Source organism: Oryzias melastigma, linkage group LG8, assembly GCF_002922805.2.
Source record: "Oryzias melastigma strain HK-1 linkage group LG8, ASM292280v2, whole genome shotgun sequence".
NCBI classification, from domain to species: Eukaryota; Metazoa; Chordata; class Actinopteri; order Beloniformes; family Adrianichthyidae; genus Oryzias; species Oryzias melastigma.
The window spans coordinates 12073659-12089840 of record NC_050519.1 but is presented as its reverse complement, the minus strand read 5'-3'; the positions used below and the strand labels follow the sequence as shown (position 1 = coordinate 12089840).

At 40.1% G+C, this 16182-nt stretch overlaps 1 protein-coding gene across 2 annotated transcripts in view; it reads left to right on the top strand.

Annotated features, from left to right (window-relative positions):
• Positions 1-4834: 4834 nt before the first annotated feature.
• The window catches only part of gprc5ba (G protein-coupled receptor, class C, group 5, member Ba), a 14604-nt gene continuing 3256 nt past the window's right edge, over positions 4835-16182 (top strand). The window contains exons 1-3 of one of the 2 annotated variants that reach the window (XM_024271546.1): positions 4835-5644; positions 13605-14636; positions 14830-14975. In XM_024271546.1, the coding sequence (XP_024127314.1) occupies positions 13607-14636; positions 14830-14975 (1176 nt within the window). In that variant the 5' untranslated portion in view covers positions 4835-5644; positions 13605-13606. The remainder of the gene's footprint in view (positions 5645-13604; positions 14637-14829; positions 14976-16182) is intronic. The other variant, XM_024271547.2, reaches the window with a different exon arrangement.

The window sequence follows — 16182 nt, the reverse complement described above, 5'->3', positions numbered from 1 at the left end:
TCAAAAGTTTACAACCATATTGTTTATCTATGCTTGTTTTAAATTATGTTCTTTTTACTTTTTTAATCTTATTTCAATAATCCCACCTTTACTATTTCTTTTGAGTGTTTCTTTTAATGTTTTATGTAAAGAGCTTTGAATTGTCTCTATACATGAAATGTGCTATGCAAATAAACTTGCCTTGCCAATGAAAAATTTGCTAAATTTGCTCTTCTGTCATTTTCTATTGTGTTAAATGAAAAAAATAAACAAATAATATTAGCAATGGCAAGAAAAATAACCGTAAGAATTAAAAAGCGCAAATATCTGACGACTTTAGCAATCAGATAGAAGCTGACCTACTTCACAAATGTACTCACATACAGTCCGTGCATTCATTTCTCATTAGGCTACAGCTAATTTTCCCTGACTGCTGCTAACTAAATCAGAAGGAGTCAAATTCATACCAGAAAACAACCAAACATTAGTCTTGTTTCTTTTTTTTCCCTCGCTAAACAGCTCAACATCTTTGTATATTTTATGGGTCTGCTGGATTTATCGCAGCCTCAATGTCCCTCTGGAAACATAGTTGATCTTTAAAATTAGTTTCCATTCCTTCTAATTTGGACACCTGCATCCTGTCATAGTTAATGCATCCTGTGAGGTCACAGGCTCTCATGCTGACGCTCGTCACTGGAAACAGATGCAGCCTGCGAGCTCGGCCACCCCGCTGTCACTGAGTGGTTTGCTCCATAGAGCCCGGCTGGGCCTGGACAATATGAGGCTACTTCCGCACAGTTTGCAATGAAGGAAGCATAAAAAGACGGATGCAAATAACCACAAACGTATTGGAGTGTGCAAGAACCAGAGACACTAAAGGAAGCCTCGCAGACAGCTGCTGCTGGGATGTTTTTGTGAACCAGACAACAGCGTGTTCTCCCTTCCTTTGCAGACAATAACTCACCAGCTTGGGCCAGGTTGGTCTGTCAGTACAGCTATATTAGTCAGCACATAACATGATCATGGTAATCCAGAGATACACTGTCACCTTCTATAAATACTCACATGTCCACCTGCTGCCCTTATCTGACCGTCACGTCTCTGTTTGAAACTCCCACATATATTTACGTTTTTATAGGCTGAGTATGGTTCTCGCAGGAAGTCTCAGTTTTCACATTACATTTTTAGAATACACAATTAGATTTGCCAAATGAGGATCCACTAGCTGACTGGGATTCACCATAACAACAAATAATACACATTTATAAGCATATTTCTTGTGGGGTTTTTTTTTTGTGGAACAAGAAGCGGCAAAGATAAGCAAAGAAGAAGACATTGAAGAGTTGAAGACCCTTGCTCCTGACAAACATACCTGTGGAGGTATGGAGTGTTTAGGAGAGATGGGAACAGAGTTCCTCCCTGGATTTTTCAGCAAGATCTTGAAGAGTAAGAGCATGTCTGAGCAATTAAATAGAAATGTTTTAATGCCCAACTTTTTAGAAGAAGGAAGAAGTGCAGGAGTTGTGGAAACCGTAGAGGAATGAAGCCAAAAAACATACACAAAGAATGTGTATTTGTGAACAATAGTATGGTTTCACGCAGAGCAAGAAAATCACAGAGAAGAGAAAATCAGAGGTCAGAAGAAGCTACTTTGTAGGTCCAGAGAAAGTCTATGACAGGATATAGAGAAAGGAGCTGCGATTTGTATGAAGAGGTCTGGAGTGAAGTACAATGGAGTTGTGCGTGACAAGTATGACAGTAGTGAGATGTAGGTGTGACAGAGGAGTTCACGATGGAGGTGGAACTGCACTAAGGATCAGCTTTGAGCTCCTTCTTGTTTGCTGTTGTGATAGGCAGACTGACAGAGGAGGTTTGACAGGAACCTCTGTGGATCATGATGTTTGCAGATGACACAGTGATCTGTGAAAGAATACAGAGATCAGCAGTAGCAAAACAGAGTATATGTGTGTAAAGAAGAGGAACTCAAGTTAAACAGGGAACAGAAGTGAGGACTTGGGTCAACAGTCCAGAATAACAGAGAGTGTGGGAAAGACATGAGGAGGCATGTGGAGGAAGGTTTCAGGTGTGATGTGTAACAAGAGTACCAGTAAGAAAAAAACAAAGGTGTAGAAGAGAAAGGTTTGGGAACTAATACAAGAAAAAGCTCATGTTTGATATAGATGGATTATGATGCACTATGGAATCCCCAAAGGGAGAAACCAGTGTTGTTGGATGTAAGAAGAATAAAACCTTTTGGGCTCTGTCTATAAAAGATTAATACAATTTTTCTTTAACCCAAAATAAACATTTGTATCATATTTGACACACATAATTTTGAGACCCCTATCTCATTAGCAATATTGAAACTTTCATTAAAAACCCCATTGTGTATGACTTGATCCATGTTTTCTGCCTTGCAGTGCACTCTAAATCCTCTAGGAGCAGTAGAAGGGCTTTTCCTGCTAATTTCAAAATGGCTGCCTCCATGACATCTAAAAACTACTTTTGGCGGGAAAAAAGTAACTCATTTTCAACCCTTTACGTTGCGATTAGCTCATCTACTGTTATTTTTTTTGTTTTTCGAAATGACTACTTGCTGTATTGAAAAAAATGCTAGATTTGTTGATAATTAATTATTTAATTAGCAGCTCCACCATGTTAAAAATGTGTGAATCAAATTTGAGACAGTGGCTAAATATGGTGGGGTTTTTTTTTAACATTTCTTTTTTGAAAAACTAACATTGTTGTGAGCAAAAACTTACCAAGTCACACATTGTATCATGATGGATATTTAAACATTATTTTTTAATGAATTTTCTGTCAATTCTTTGATAAAGTGGGCTTTACAGGTTAAATTTAGCTCAAAATGACACAAGTTCACCAATATTCCAAGTATACCTTTGGATTTTCTTGCAGCCACCATTTTTCATCAACTTCAAACTACAGACAGAAAATAATAAAAAAAAAATAATCAGATGTTATTTGTAATCTGCTTTTAAATACTCTTTACAGATGTTTTTATGATGGGCTTCCTCAGGTTTGTGCTTAAACTAATGTAGTTGATCTAAAAAAAATCAAACTAATAAAAATGAAAATGGAAGAAAACACACAAAACTCATCAATATTCACAATACATATCATTTAATTAAACATTAATATAAATAAAATGTTAAAATAAGTTGATGTGTCATACGTTCCACAAAACCTTAATCATTAGATTAAGCAAGTCTGCTTTTTTTCCAGCACATAAACTCATTCGTAAAGGTTTACTCAACATTTATAAGATAAAATAAAGCTTTTACTCAGATCACAGTAAGGTGTAATCTCCTGTTATAGAAACAACCTGTTAATAAGCTTCTTAATTACCCCCCATCTCTGTAACCGATGAAGAATTCTCATTTGGATGTTCTTTCAGATGCATTAGCTGTGATTGGCAGCCTGTGATCGTGCAGTGATTTTCCTCCCACTTTGCAATCTCGCTTGGCCCATATAAACCAGAATAACAACAGTTTTGATGATATACTGCCAGAGCTTGTCTGCTGATAAACGAGAAGGCCATTAATCTCTCTCAATCCTCCTGTTCTGAGTAGTGACCCCCCACACCCCACCCTTCCTCCTCGCCTTCCTCCTCTTCCCATGCTGTCACTCTCAGGCCTGCACCTGTCAAATTAGTCTCACGTCCTCAGCTGCCACTCCATGGGTTTCGCCTCCTTTTCAGGCCAAAGCATGAATTTTTCCTGTGCAAAAGAAAAGAATATTTATCATGCCAAGCTAGATTTGGAGCAAAAGTCAAATTTAAGGACCCCCCCTCAACCTATTTCCTCCAAAATCAAAATTAAACTGTATTGATTTCTTATAATCCAAAAACAAAATCTGACTGTGATGAGGCATTGTGGACACTGAAAAGGGAAAACAAAAGCAGAGAGCAATGGTAATGATGGCCTTTAGCAGGTTTGAGATAAATACAGCCTGAGGAGGGAGGGGGTGTGGGATCAGAGGTGGGAGTGGGGGGTGTCCCCCTCCATCCCTCCTTTAGATGGACAAGAGCAGCTGTGGCAACAACCATGTGATAAGAGCAAGAAATGAGAGTCACACCAGTGCATCGTTTTGTTAAACCTCCTGAATCGAGAAGAAGAAAAACCGGAAAACAGAATTTATACTTTCAAAATAAAAGAAATATTGTCAAAACATTGAAAACAAATGATTGTGATCATGTTCCAAAAAATACTGATAATTAATAATTAATACACAATAAATATTTGTAATACCCTTTTGCTATTTTTAAGGCTTTTATTTGTATTTTTTACTCACTATTGCCCTGTACCTTGCTGATGTTAGACGACTCACAATTTCTTTGCTGATGGCAGTTATAAACTATTCTATTCTATTCTATTCTATTCTATTCTTTTCTATTCTATTATTTAATTTGTTGTGGAGTTTGAACCTGAATCATGCAAATAGCGGGGTCCTTTTTTTTAGATAAATTATTCTAAATTCTTGATGTTATTCACAAATATTTACGTGCAACATCTTTCAAAATAAGCGTGGCCAAGAAGAAAAAGTTCAGCACTGACCACAAGTATTTTAGTAATTTAATTCAAAACTGTTTAAATAAAAAAAATCCAGGCATTGGAAAGGGAAAATTGCATTTATTTTTCCTGGTATATTTGGTCAAAAATAATTATTTTTTAAATTAGTCGATTAATTTATGCAATCATTCGTTCAATTAATGTAGTATCAGTCTTTTAGACTTAGAAATAGGCCCATGTTTTTCCTTTTTTTCTGAAGCACAGAAGAGCTTTGTTTTGAAAAGCAGAAACCGGAAGACTGTGACGCATGTAGGTTGTCTGCGACTTTTTGCGTTGAGTGATAGAAGTCAGTGAATCGCGCAGCCTAACAGAGCAACATTTAGAAACCCCAGACTTGCTCACCTCACGTGAAGGACACACTTACTCATCAGAACCAGGAGTTCTGCGTGGGCTCTGCTCACTGTCAGTCACTGCGTCTTTTGTCAGGGGACAGACAGATAACGTGAGGGGGGTCGGAGAGGAGCCCTCACGGGAGCGGCTGCGGCTCTGGAGAGCTGTCACTTTCTGTGTGCATGTGCGCTGCTGCGCAGGGAGATTACCATTACGCACAGTGTGCGGGGCGACGCACATTGTGCGGGGCGCAGTGTTGGTGATGCACTGAGTCGGGAGAGGAGCAGCGACTGTCAGCGCGGACACCAGAATCTGCACATTCGCTGGAGGGACTGTTCTGCGCTCTGGTCGGGTTTTGGACTCGTTTGATCCGCTGGCTGACGATGAAATATGCGCACCGCTGAACAAAGGATTTAGTGGAAAAACGATAGAGTATCCTCCATCATTTAATCCTCACAGCCTTTACGCATTTTGCCTCTCCCACTTGGATTGCCATCGATGCCCCCTTTTGCCTTTGAGGACAGCAAACAGGGGTTGAATTACCGCCTTCCTTTGGTTTGAAGGCTCCAGCCGGGGGAACCATCTGGGCTCCTCGCATTCAAGTCCATGTGGACACAGAGAGGAGCGGCAAACACGGCCAACAGAGCTCATTCCGAAATGTGACTTCTTCCCATTTTTATTCTCAGCAAACCTGTCAACTGTGCGCCCTTCTTCAATCTATTTCCCATCTGTTTACATCGATCAAGGTACGTGCTTCTCATCATGTAGCCGAGGAATACTGATTGATGTTAACGGGGGGGTGGGGATGGTCACATCCTCTGATATTTGTTTAGAAGCCCAATCATTTGATTTGCATGCATTGTATCCACAATTGTATGTGTGCTGTTGTGTTTGTGCGTAAAATTGGGTGTTTGCCTCTAAAACTGCAGCACTGGAAGACAGGCGATGTCGATGCACCAAAGAGGGCAGCGCGGTAGAGAGGTTTTACGCACAGGGCTTGAATGGTTCTGACCCCCGAGGGGTGTTTAACACAACACGCACAATTCAAATCCAAATCCGTGCTGGATCTTGATCAGTTTAAAAACCGATTTTTATTTTCTTTGGTGGGTATACACATTTTTAGGGGTGGTATTTGCCTCCATTTTAATCTCCTCCAAATGTTTTGGGGGTGTCAGTCTTCCCTCTGTTCTTTAGGTTAGAAGTCATTCATTATTTCTGAATCCCTCACATACCTCAGTGACAATGCTCCTACTGCTATTCCCTCAAACAAACACACTCTTCTGGAACCCCCAGAGACCCTCCCATTCGGTTTGTATTGTTATAGCAGAGGGCTGCAGGAGGGGGGGTAAAAAGGTTTTTCTAAATGTGTGCTCCTCTCTAGATCAACAAAGATGCGCAATTTTTTCCTAAAAAAAGACACAAAAACAGCTTCAGATGGGTGATTAGATTTATAGGCCATTTGACACAGCTGATGTTTGTATAGAAATGGCAGCATATGAACTGATTGTTTGCAGTAGGTGGATGAGACTCTACTGTTGTACACTCAGAAAGCTCTTGGGCCTTTTCCACAGTGTCCTGTTTTCCGTCATAAATCAATATTCAGCAGTGTGGAGCTGTTTATTCTCCGAGTGGGCTTTCAGGAGTTAGTCTCCCCCTGGGAAAAGATGATGCCACAACGTATCCTCCAGGCTGTAGTACCATATGTAGTCTGTTTGGATTCTTTTATGTTTGGGCATTTGGAGTGAAATGATTGTCATCCAGTCCCTCCCTTTCAAAATGCTTTTACTCCTCTGATCACTATCACCTTGTGGTCTCATCAACTCGCATCCTGCTTCATATCTGTTATGGAGGATGCTTAATCACATCCCACATGACTCTGGGTGGGGGTGTGTCTCTGGTTGCATTCGCAGGCTTAAGATGCCGTTGCATTTCATCTCCGGAAGGAGGGGTTAAAAAGATAGGGGGAGAAGGTTGAGAATTGGCAGTGTTAATTGCCAACTCGATTAGCATATGGTCTTGCTGATAGCCCAGTCACATGATAATGAGGCCTAATTAGAGTGGCTGAAGAGGCAGCAGAAAATTACTTCCGCTGTCACTTTTTGCAGTCATCACACCCTGTTGGCAGGTGCGGGTGTTTATCACTGTTGCCTTTTTTTATTTTTACTTATGTTTTCTGTATTTTTTTTGGGGGGGGGGTGCTTAAAAACTGTACATCCTACACGTCATACTTTGACATCTGCAGCTTCTCCGCCCCTTTGCCCTCGTTTTTTTTATATATTCCCTATTATCTTCATCTTTTGTATCTGTCACGACCAGCTGTGAAAGAAGAGGAAGGTTTGCCTAAGGGTTAGCAATGCAGAGAACATGTCAGAGCCAAGGAAGGAAGCCTTTGTTTTGAGGTACATTATAGGAAAGGTGTGCAAGTTACAAATAGTTCATTGTTAAGAAAATAAAAAAAGTAAATCAACAGAAAGAAAAATAATTGTAAATAAATGTATTATTATTGTCTTTTCCATTTAATTTAATAGACATTAGGATTTAAAAAAAGGAAAAATAATGTTGATTATTCTTATTAGTGAAGTTTGCCTTCCTATTTCTTGAGGGCCCAACTTGACTCATGTGCAAAGTTGTCCTAAATGTCACAGTTAAAGTGTTAGGATTGTAATTGAGTTTTATTGTTAAAAAAGTGCAATATAATGTTTATTTAGAGCCCTTAATTAACCACAAGAAGAGCAAAATTGTGTATTTCCATCTTATCTCTATACAATTTACTAAAAAGGAAGTGCTATATCCCAAAAAATAAACAAAATGAAGGAACATTTTCCAAATCGCCACTTACTTCCTGTCAGACTGGGATTGAGGAGAAGATTTGATTTTTTAAAAATGTTGCACCTTTATCTGGTTTTATCTGCTTTACATCAGTCCTGAGGGAATCAAGAAGCCTGTAGCTATGATGCAGTTACACCAGTTGACCCATAGAGGGCAGTATTTCCCAAAATGGGCTATGACGAGAAAAAAAGCAAATATAAAATATTTATTGATTTCGATTCTTATGATCCTACTGGATCGATCTCTCTAAGTTGGATTTTATTGAATCAAATTGATTTATAATTTAAAATATCATTTTAAAATTAGATAAATCGTTAATCGATATTGAAAAATATCGAGAAATCTTAGGTTTATTTTACTATAGCATGAAACCATCACAGTAGACAAAACACACGTGATGGCAGTAAAAAATGACCAAGCAATCATTACAGTACAATGAATTTTGCAGACATGCGACAACACAATGTGGTAAAATGTTCCAATAATGTGCAACAGCAACAGCAGGTTGAACTTTATGAAACTAAAATGTGAATGAATTTGTCATTAATTCTTGTTTACTTGTTTGTTTTGTACTCATATTTAATTTACACTTGATTATCTTGCAAGAATACAAGGAATCTGCAAAACTGCATATTTACAGTTCACTTCCAGGTATTTATCTGAATCACACTGGTTGAATTTTTGGCTAAATGTGTCCTGGATCAGTTTTAGGTCAGTGAATCGGATCAAATCAAATTACTCAAAATGAATCAATATAAACTGAATTGTATCGTCAACCACAAACTTTGATATTAATCGAATCATTGTTAAAATGTATCATTTCACCCCTCATAATTACTATAGGCTTACAGCTACAGCATTTAAAACTTTTTCTTTGCACTTTCAAAATTGATCTTTTTTGTCATATTTTTTTCCTAATTATTATGTAAAGCACTAAATCTCTTTGTTTTTTACTTCCAGTTTTGGTATGTTGGATAATCTGCAACAAAGTTTAAAAATAACTTTCATAACAATACACTAAACATGAGTGTGGACCAAACAGCCCACTGTGAAAGTGCCTTGGTTGATACTAAAGCTCTGCCCTCGGATATTCTTCTTATCTAGAATTTATATAAGTCCTTTTACCCCAGGTTTAACATCCAGGCCAGTATACATCAATACACTTGACTATTTCCTCTACTGCTTATGTTTTTAAGACAAAAAATGGTTGTTAGTCTTTGCTCGCTTAATTTTCTTAAAAGCTACTTGGTTTTTGAAAGGCTCATTACTCACTTTTTCCACATTTTTCTGAGTTGCTGTATGAGTTTTCTATAACAGCAGGTTATAGAAATGGTGCTGCAGCCAATTCAACTGAGATTAACTCACATTTCTGATTTTTACTTAAAAACTGCATGTTTGTGTCAAATATGCAGCTTTTTAAATGTCTGGTAGATATTTTCATGTTGTTTAACAAAGTCTATTTTGGAAGGAAATTATCTTTCATAATCTTTCAAATGTTTAAAATTAGTTAAAAAAATAGAGAATTTATATGATTAGGTATTTCCTGTGAAGATTACATATTTAAAGCAACAAAAAGGAAAAGCAAGAATGAATTAAGCAATCTAAATATATTTTTATTTCGGACAGAAGTGGAATTTCCATGAGCCTAATGACCTGACTGGCTTCATGTAGGATTGATTTGTTGTCTGTTTCAAAATCCTAACTGACCAGGTCATTGCTGCAGACAGATTTTCAGCTGCGAGCCCATGCACACATGACTGCATGCAGCCTAAAAAGCTTTGGGTGCCAGTCTGCAGCATGAAACGGAGGAAGATGATGCACGAGAAACTGCAGCCATGCAGCAGAACCGATCCTCCTTTCAGTTACATAAGAAGCATCGCACAAAATAAAGGCGGAGGGAACGAAGAAACTAAATTAGAAAAGGAGAGCATTGTTTTGGGGGGGATTAGACAGTAGTGATGAAAAGAAGAAAGAAAATAAAAAAGATTTTCAAATATATTCAAATGTGGCAGATGGAAGACAGAGAGGTGGCGAGAAGGATGGTTATTTTTTTACGTGGAGAACAGATCTGGCTGCCTGGAGCGGGGGTGACAGTAAGAAAAACATGTCTTGTAGGATAAAGGGGGGGGAGGAAAGCGCAGAGGCAGCAGCATCCTCTCGGTTCTGTTCAAAGCAAAAAAAGAAGCCACAGACTCCTCCTCCTCCACCTCCAAACCTAATGCATGTTCCTGTGAGGTTTTGCACACGCATGTTTGGCCGCTTGCATTCATACATGTGTGAGCATGGATCTATGGCACCATTCAGGATAACATTCTGCCAAGTCGCACTTAAAAAGCAGCCAGATTAACCATAATTAACGGAGTGACAAAATGAGAGCATGAGTTAGTCCAAAAGTCTCTCATGAGATGGTCAGGACTTTATTATCTCTGTCATGATGACGTTAGAGGGATTGTGGGTAAAAAAAAAAAAGAGGAGGAGTTTTTTCCTTTCCTCTTTGTTTTTGTTGTTGAAACTTACAGATGAGGCGTTACCATGGTTACCAGGGGCCCTACAGGAAACAAAATACACAATGTAAAGAGGAAATTGGTAAAAGTTGTTTTGTAGTCACACTTCCTCAGTGTCAGGTGTTTGAGGTATTTCTCTGTTGAAGCACCTGCTGATGTCAAAAACAAGAAAAAAGAGACAACAACAAACAAAAGCACAAAATAAGGATGTGCATCAGTTTTAATTATGATGAATTTTGGTGGGTGCAAATCTCCGAGGGACACATGAAAGAGCTTTGAATGATTAATATGCATGAACCTCACATGCACAAGTCTTCCACTGTTTTTGCCCGCAGGACTGTTAAATAAATAATATGTCACAAAGTTGCGAACAACTGCTGCCTCAAAAGTATTTTAGCATGAGGACACATCAAATAAATGTTTGAACCGATTGCCGTCACTGTACCATTAAAAATTATGTTGCTGCTCTTCACAAATGTTGACAAAACTGTTGGTACCCCTCATTTAATAAATGAAACGCCCACAATGGTCAGAAAAACCATAAAACTGACAAAAAGTTGTCTAAGAAGATCAAGTTGAAGTGTCTTGACGTTTCTATGACAACAGACATCTCCAAGGACTTTAAAGATGGGCTTCAAGGTCAAAGTCTCAGATCACACCAATGCGGAACTTATTGAAGAAGAATTGCAGTGGAAGCTGCTAGAATCTCGTTTTGACATCTGGACAATATCAGCGATTTCCACACACAAAAACAAATCTTACCAAGAGATAAAACACCGTGCTGCAAAACATGGATGAGGTTCGGTTTTGGTCTGGGGTAGTTAACGTTGAATAAGCTCCGGTTAGAATAAAATCTCAGGTATAAGATGTGCTCACGAGTGTCAGTACGCTTGATCTCTAAGAACTTTCTGCAAGAGTCGCAAGGTCAGGAGACTTCCTCCCTTGACCCAAAGCACAAACAGCTAAAGACTAACAAGAAAAGCTACAGACGGAATATTGGAATATTCTGAAGAGACTTTCTGTAATCTTTTGTCTTAAATCCGATTTAACATCTGTGGAAGGAGTTAAAATGCGTTCTCTGGGGAAGCTACTCTTCAAACCTGAGACAATTAGAGAGTGTTTTCTTAAGAAATCTGGACAAAAACAACTGTTGATGAGTGTAGACAGAAACAGATGTCTTTTGATTGCAGTGATTGATTCAAAAGATTAAAAAATAGTTTTTTTTATTAGTTTGATGATTCTTTTGAACAACAAACTAGAAAAAATATATTTTCATTTTCATTAGTTCATTTTTTTATGTTTTAAGTGTATTTTTACTGACATTTTCACATTTTTTCAGACTTATATGTTTGTATTTTACCAACGGTTTTCTTCACATGTGTATTTTAAACTGTTTTTCTGGTATCCAGTTTATGAGGAGTGGGCGTATTTGAACCTGCAAACAGCAAGAAATCACTTTTGCTCAAATAGATCCAGGGTTTTTGCTATTGCAAATTTGTTATTATTAAGTGTTCGAAATTTGTGCAAAGTCACAGGAGAAACTGATACAAGTAGAAGGAATTTTTGGTGCAAGGAAATTAAATTATTACTGTTATTCTAGAACAAAGATCCAGAAGAGTGTTTACTGATTTCTGTGTAACAGATGCAGATTGCAGCCACAAGAAAAGCACACTTTCTGTTTTGGTTGAAGAGTCTGAAGAGAGTTTGAAACTTTAAACAATCAATTTCTGTATTTTCTTAACTTATTTACTAGAGTTCTCAGCTACGTTTTAATCTGAACTTCAAGACTTGTGCTTTATCTTTTCTTCTACTTTAAAATCTCCATTTTAAATTACTGCAGATACGTTTTTTTAATGAATTGCAACAACTTCTAATCCATTATGATTACTTAATGTGGCTATTTCACAAATTATTAGATTATTGTTAAAGAAAATTTCTTCTTAAAATGAACAGTTTAGAACTGCAGCTTTCTGTCAGTTCTTCCTTTTTTCAGTTTCTGAGATAAAATGATTCACAGCAGTAAAGTTGTGCTGGACACACTGTAAATGAGTTTGCTTGATGTGCAAACGGTACACTAGAATCAGAATTGTTGAGTTTTTAATGGTATTTTAATGGTATCAGTGGCAATTTTTTTTGTGGGTTCCCGCGTTTTAACATCCCTGATGCTACATCTGCAAGTTTTTTTCATTGCAGCTGCAAAACTTCTTTAAAGTCCCTCTCTGATCATCTTTTGATCTATTTTTAAGTCGTTCCCGGTGGTCTTTTAGTTATGATTATGCCGTTTGTAGCCAAAATTGTAAAAATTTGTATTGTTTTATAGGACTTAGTTTCTGCAGAGGGGTAGGAGATTGTCAGAAAAATTCATGTTGGCACATTCCCATCATCCCTTTGTTTACATGGTCTCCCAGTAGCTTACAGCAACTCTCAATCCCAATCAATGCAACAAAAATGGTGCGTTATACGGTAACAACTTTCATTGTAAACAGTTCAATGACTAGCTACAAGCTTGAGGGGAAAACGCAGACGCTTGAGTAAGAGGTGACTTGGAAAGAATGTTTTGAATGTTTTTTGACAGCATCGCCGCTCAGAAATGTTCTTGTGAGTGCGGCACCTTTAAAACACAAATCCTCCTCCTGTAAAGCACACAGCCTCCCAGGTTAGGAGACAGCACTGATCATCCCTGCAAAGTCAAAATAAAATGGAAGAGTGTACAGCTGTGTTGCAGTGTGCATGTATGTGTGTGCTACAGCGATGAAGAATCCCCCTAAAAGGAGAGAAAGACAGAGTGCTCACAGCCTTGTGTTCTTGCATGTTGTGTTTTATGCAATATCACACTTTTTTGCGATGCCCCCAGATGCCCGATAGTGAGTCCAGCTGCTTTTACACGCTACTCCTCTTCTGTAAATCTCAGGTTTTTCATAAAAATATGCATGATGCTGCAGCTTTCTTGTCAGCGCTCCAGCAGCTCCTTTACTGAAAGTGACAAGACAAATCACACATCATGTCTGGAAGCGATGTGCTGCAGCAGCTCAGGCGGATGCTATATTGAGAGTAAAATGAGGACTTGTTAGTGTTTTTTTCTTAATTGGGGCTATGAATTGGATTCAAAAAGGTATTCTGCTCTTGACAAAACAGGATGTGTGTTTGGTGCGTGCATTCAGGGCTGCAGTCATTCGCTCAGCATGAACTGCTGTCCTTTGTTTCCTCTGCAAAAACACAGCAGCGGCTGATTGTCTGCTTTGTTTCACAGTGTGGACGGTTGCTGAGGGAATGAGTGACTGCTCAGCTCTGTAGTTTTCCTAACATTTATGAGCGGAATGACTCACTGTCTTTCTGTCTTCAACTTTTCTCCACTCCTCTGTCGTTCTCTCAGATATGGCGGTCCCACCGGTGCTCCTCCTGCTGCTGCTGACTGTTGCTCATCACTCTAAGGGTCAATACGCGACTGAACAGGAGAGTCTACCAAGAGGCTGCGGCTGGGGCCTTGTGCGCCCCTACACCCTCCTCTGTGACCTGGACTCCATTTGGGGTGTTGCTGTTGAATCGGTGGCAGCTGGTGGAGTTCTGGCTGCCATCTTGCTCGCCCTTGTCCTGCTGTGCCGTTTACGTCATATCAGCGAGGCAGAGAAGCGCAGCGGCGTGGGCCCCATCCTCCTGCTGCTCCTCGGCATTCTGGGCTTGTTCGGCCTGAGCTTCGCTTACCTGATTGAGGAGGACGAGTCCCTCTGTCTGGTCCGCAGGGCCCTGTGGGGGCTGCTCTTCGCAGTCTGCTTCTCTTGCTTGCTGGTTCAAGGCGTTCGTCTGCGCAGGCTGGGTCGGGAACGCCGGAGCCCCGGAGGCTGCGCGCTCACAGGCCTAGCGCTGGGTTTGAGTGCGGTGCAGGGCATCATTGCTGCCGAGTGGCTACTTCTGACCGTTCTGAGGGAGGGAAGAGCTGCCTGTCAGTACCTACCTTTGGACTTCTCACTAGCCTGCAGCTACGTCCTGGCCTTGCTACTAGCTGCACTGACGGCCGCCTCGGTGGCTCTGTGTGGGAAGACACACCATTGGCGCTGCAACGCCATCTGGCTCCTGGTGACGTGCCTGCTGTCTGTGCTGCTGTGGGTGGCCTGGGTGGGCTTCTATCTATACGGCAATGACTGGCTCGGCAGGTCTCCGGACTGGAATGACCCGGCTTTGGCAATCGCTCTGGTGGCTCAGGGCTGGTTGCTGCTGATCTTCCACGCCATTCCGGAAGCCCACATCTGCCTGAGGCCCCCACCACAGCCCACTGCCCCAGACTATTTCGACACATCCCAGAACTCAACGCGGATGAGGGAGACGAGCTTCGACGAGGACATCCCTCTCTCACACAGGCAGTTTGTGGAGAACCAGGGCTACGGATACAACGATGAGAACACTGCAGGTACAGCTCCAGCCGGGATTTTAGATCAGGCGGGCGTTTGTGTGGACAGCCTGTGGGAGGAATGTAGGCCAAAGTGAGAAATATTCTCCAACAGACTCTAGAAATAAGAACTGGAGGAAAACTCTACTGTGTAGGAAGAAACACTGAAGAGATGATTCAGAGTGTGTAATCTCTTTTTGCCTTTCTATGCCAGGACTGAGGAGCGGAGGTGGTGCCGGGCAGCACAACAGCAACACCGGCGCCAGGCCTAGCGCTCCTTTCCGAAGCAACGTCTACCAGCCCACCGAGATGACCATGATTCTGAACGGGGGAGCGGTGAGTACAGCCTCCCAGTCACAGGTACACGCCGCTTCCACGCCGCTCTCTCATTCGACCATGCCGACAAGTCTGCATGCACATCCGTGCGCTCTGGACACCATGTCATTGCAGAGGAATGAGGGAGAGGTGTGAGTGTGTGCGTGCATTTCTGCACCCTTGAGTGTGTGTGTGGTGTTACGCTGGCACATGCATGGACGGCTCCATCACATGTCAGTCATTTGACTCTGATTTGTTTGATTGCCTCTGTGTTCGTCTCTGCGTGTAAAAACGTGAACGTGTCACACATCTGCAGACCTGACACACTCGTCCCTTTTACAGGTTGAAAGTTTATGCTAGCTGCCACAGAATAACTGCTTTCAATGCTCCGTGTTATGATTAGAGCACACAAAGCACAGAGTATTCTGCAGATGTATTGCAGCCACATTTCTAAGAATAGGAGCTAAAGTGCTGATTATAAGGAGAGCTGCGGCTTCTTAAGCTGCTTTGCATGAGCTATCGTATGCTGGGATGAACCAGTGGAGAAGTTTTCTATTTCATGCTTTAGTTATTGCCCAGGGGGCAATTTTATAAAGCATTACAGAACATACATGGGAAGGTCAGCTGTTTATTATGTTGAAAACAAAGCATGAAAGCACAAAAAATAGAAAACAGTGTTGAGAAATATGGATAACACGTACTCATTCAAGCTTTGGACTAATCCACACTCTAGAATTCTATATTTTTTAAATGGATTCCTCAAATTTTTGAGTAAACTTCTTTTAAATTTAGTTAGAATAGCATAAATTAAACCAACGAAGTAATGTTGTATCAGAAGACCACAAAAATACAGTTTAAAGGCCTAAATCCTCTCAAAATGTTCATGCTAACTTCAATAGAATTTAGATTGAGTTAAAATAACAAAATGAGAATGTTATGGGAGGAAAATGTATGCATAGGTGTGTTTTTTCATTCAGCATATTATATAAAAAATTGATAAATATTTAAAACATTGGGTCAGAGAAAACTTCAAAGAATCACACAGTTTTACCTTTGGGGGTTCCTGTCAGGCTGCAGGAAGCTGCAACGAGTGGAAAAGTAACTCCGGGGAGTCCATAAATATAGTGAAAGAAACATGCTAATCTCCAGTTGCTACTGCAGTAAAAAAAAATCACTTGCCAGCTAAACATAATAAAATTTTAGAATGTTTTTCTGTCCAAATCAAATATGATAATAAAACATTTTTTGGTTG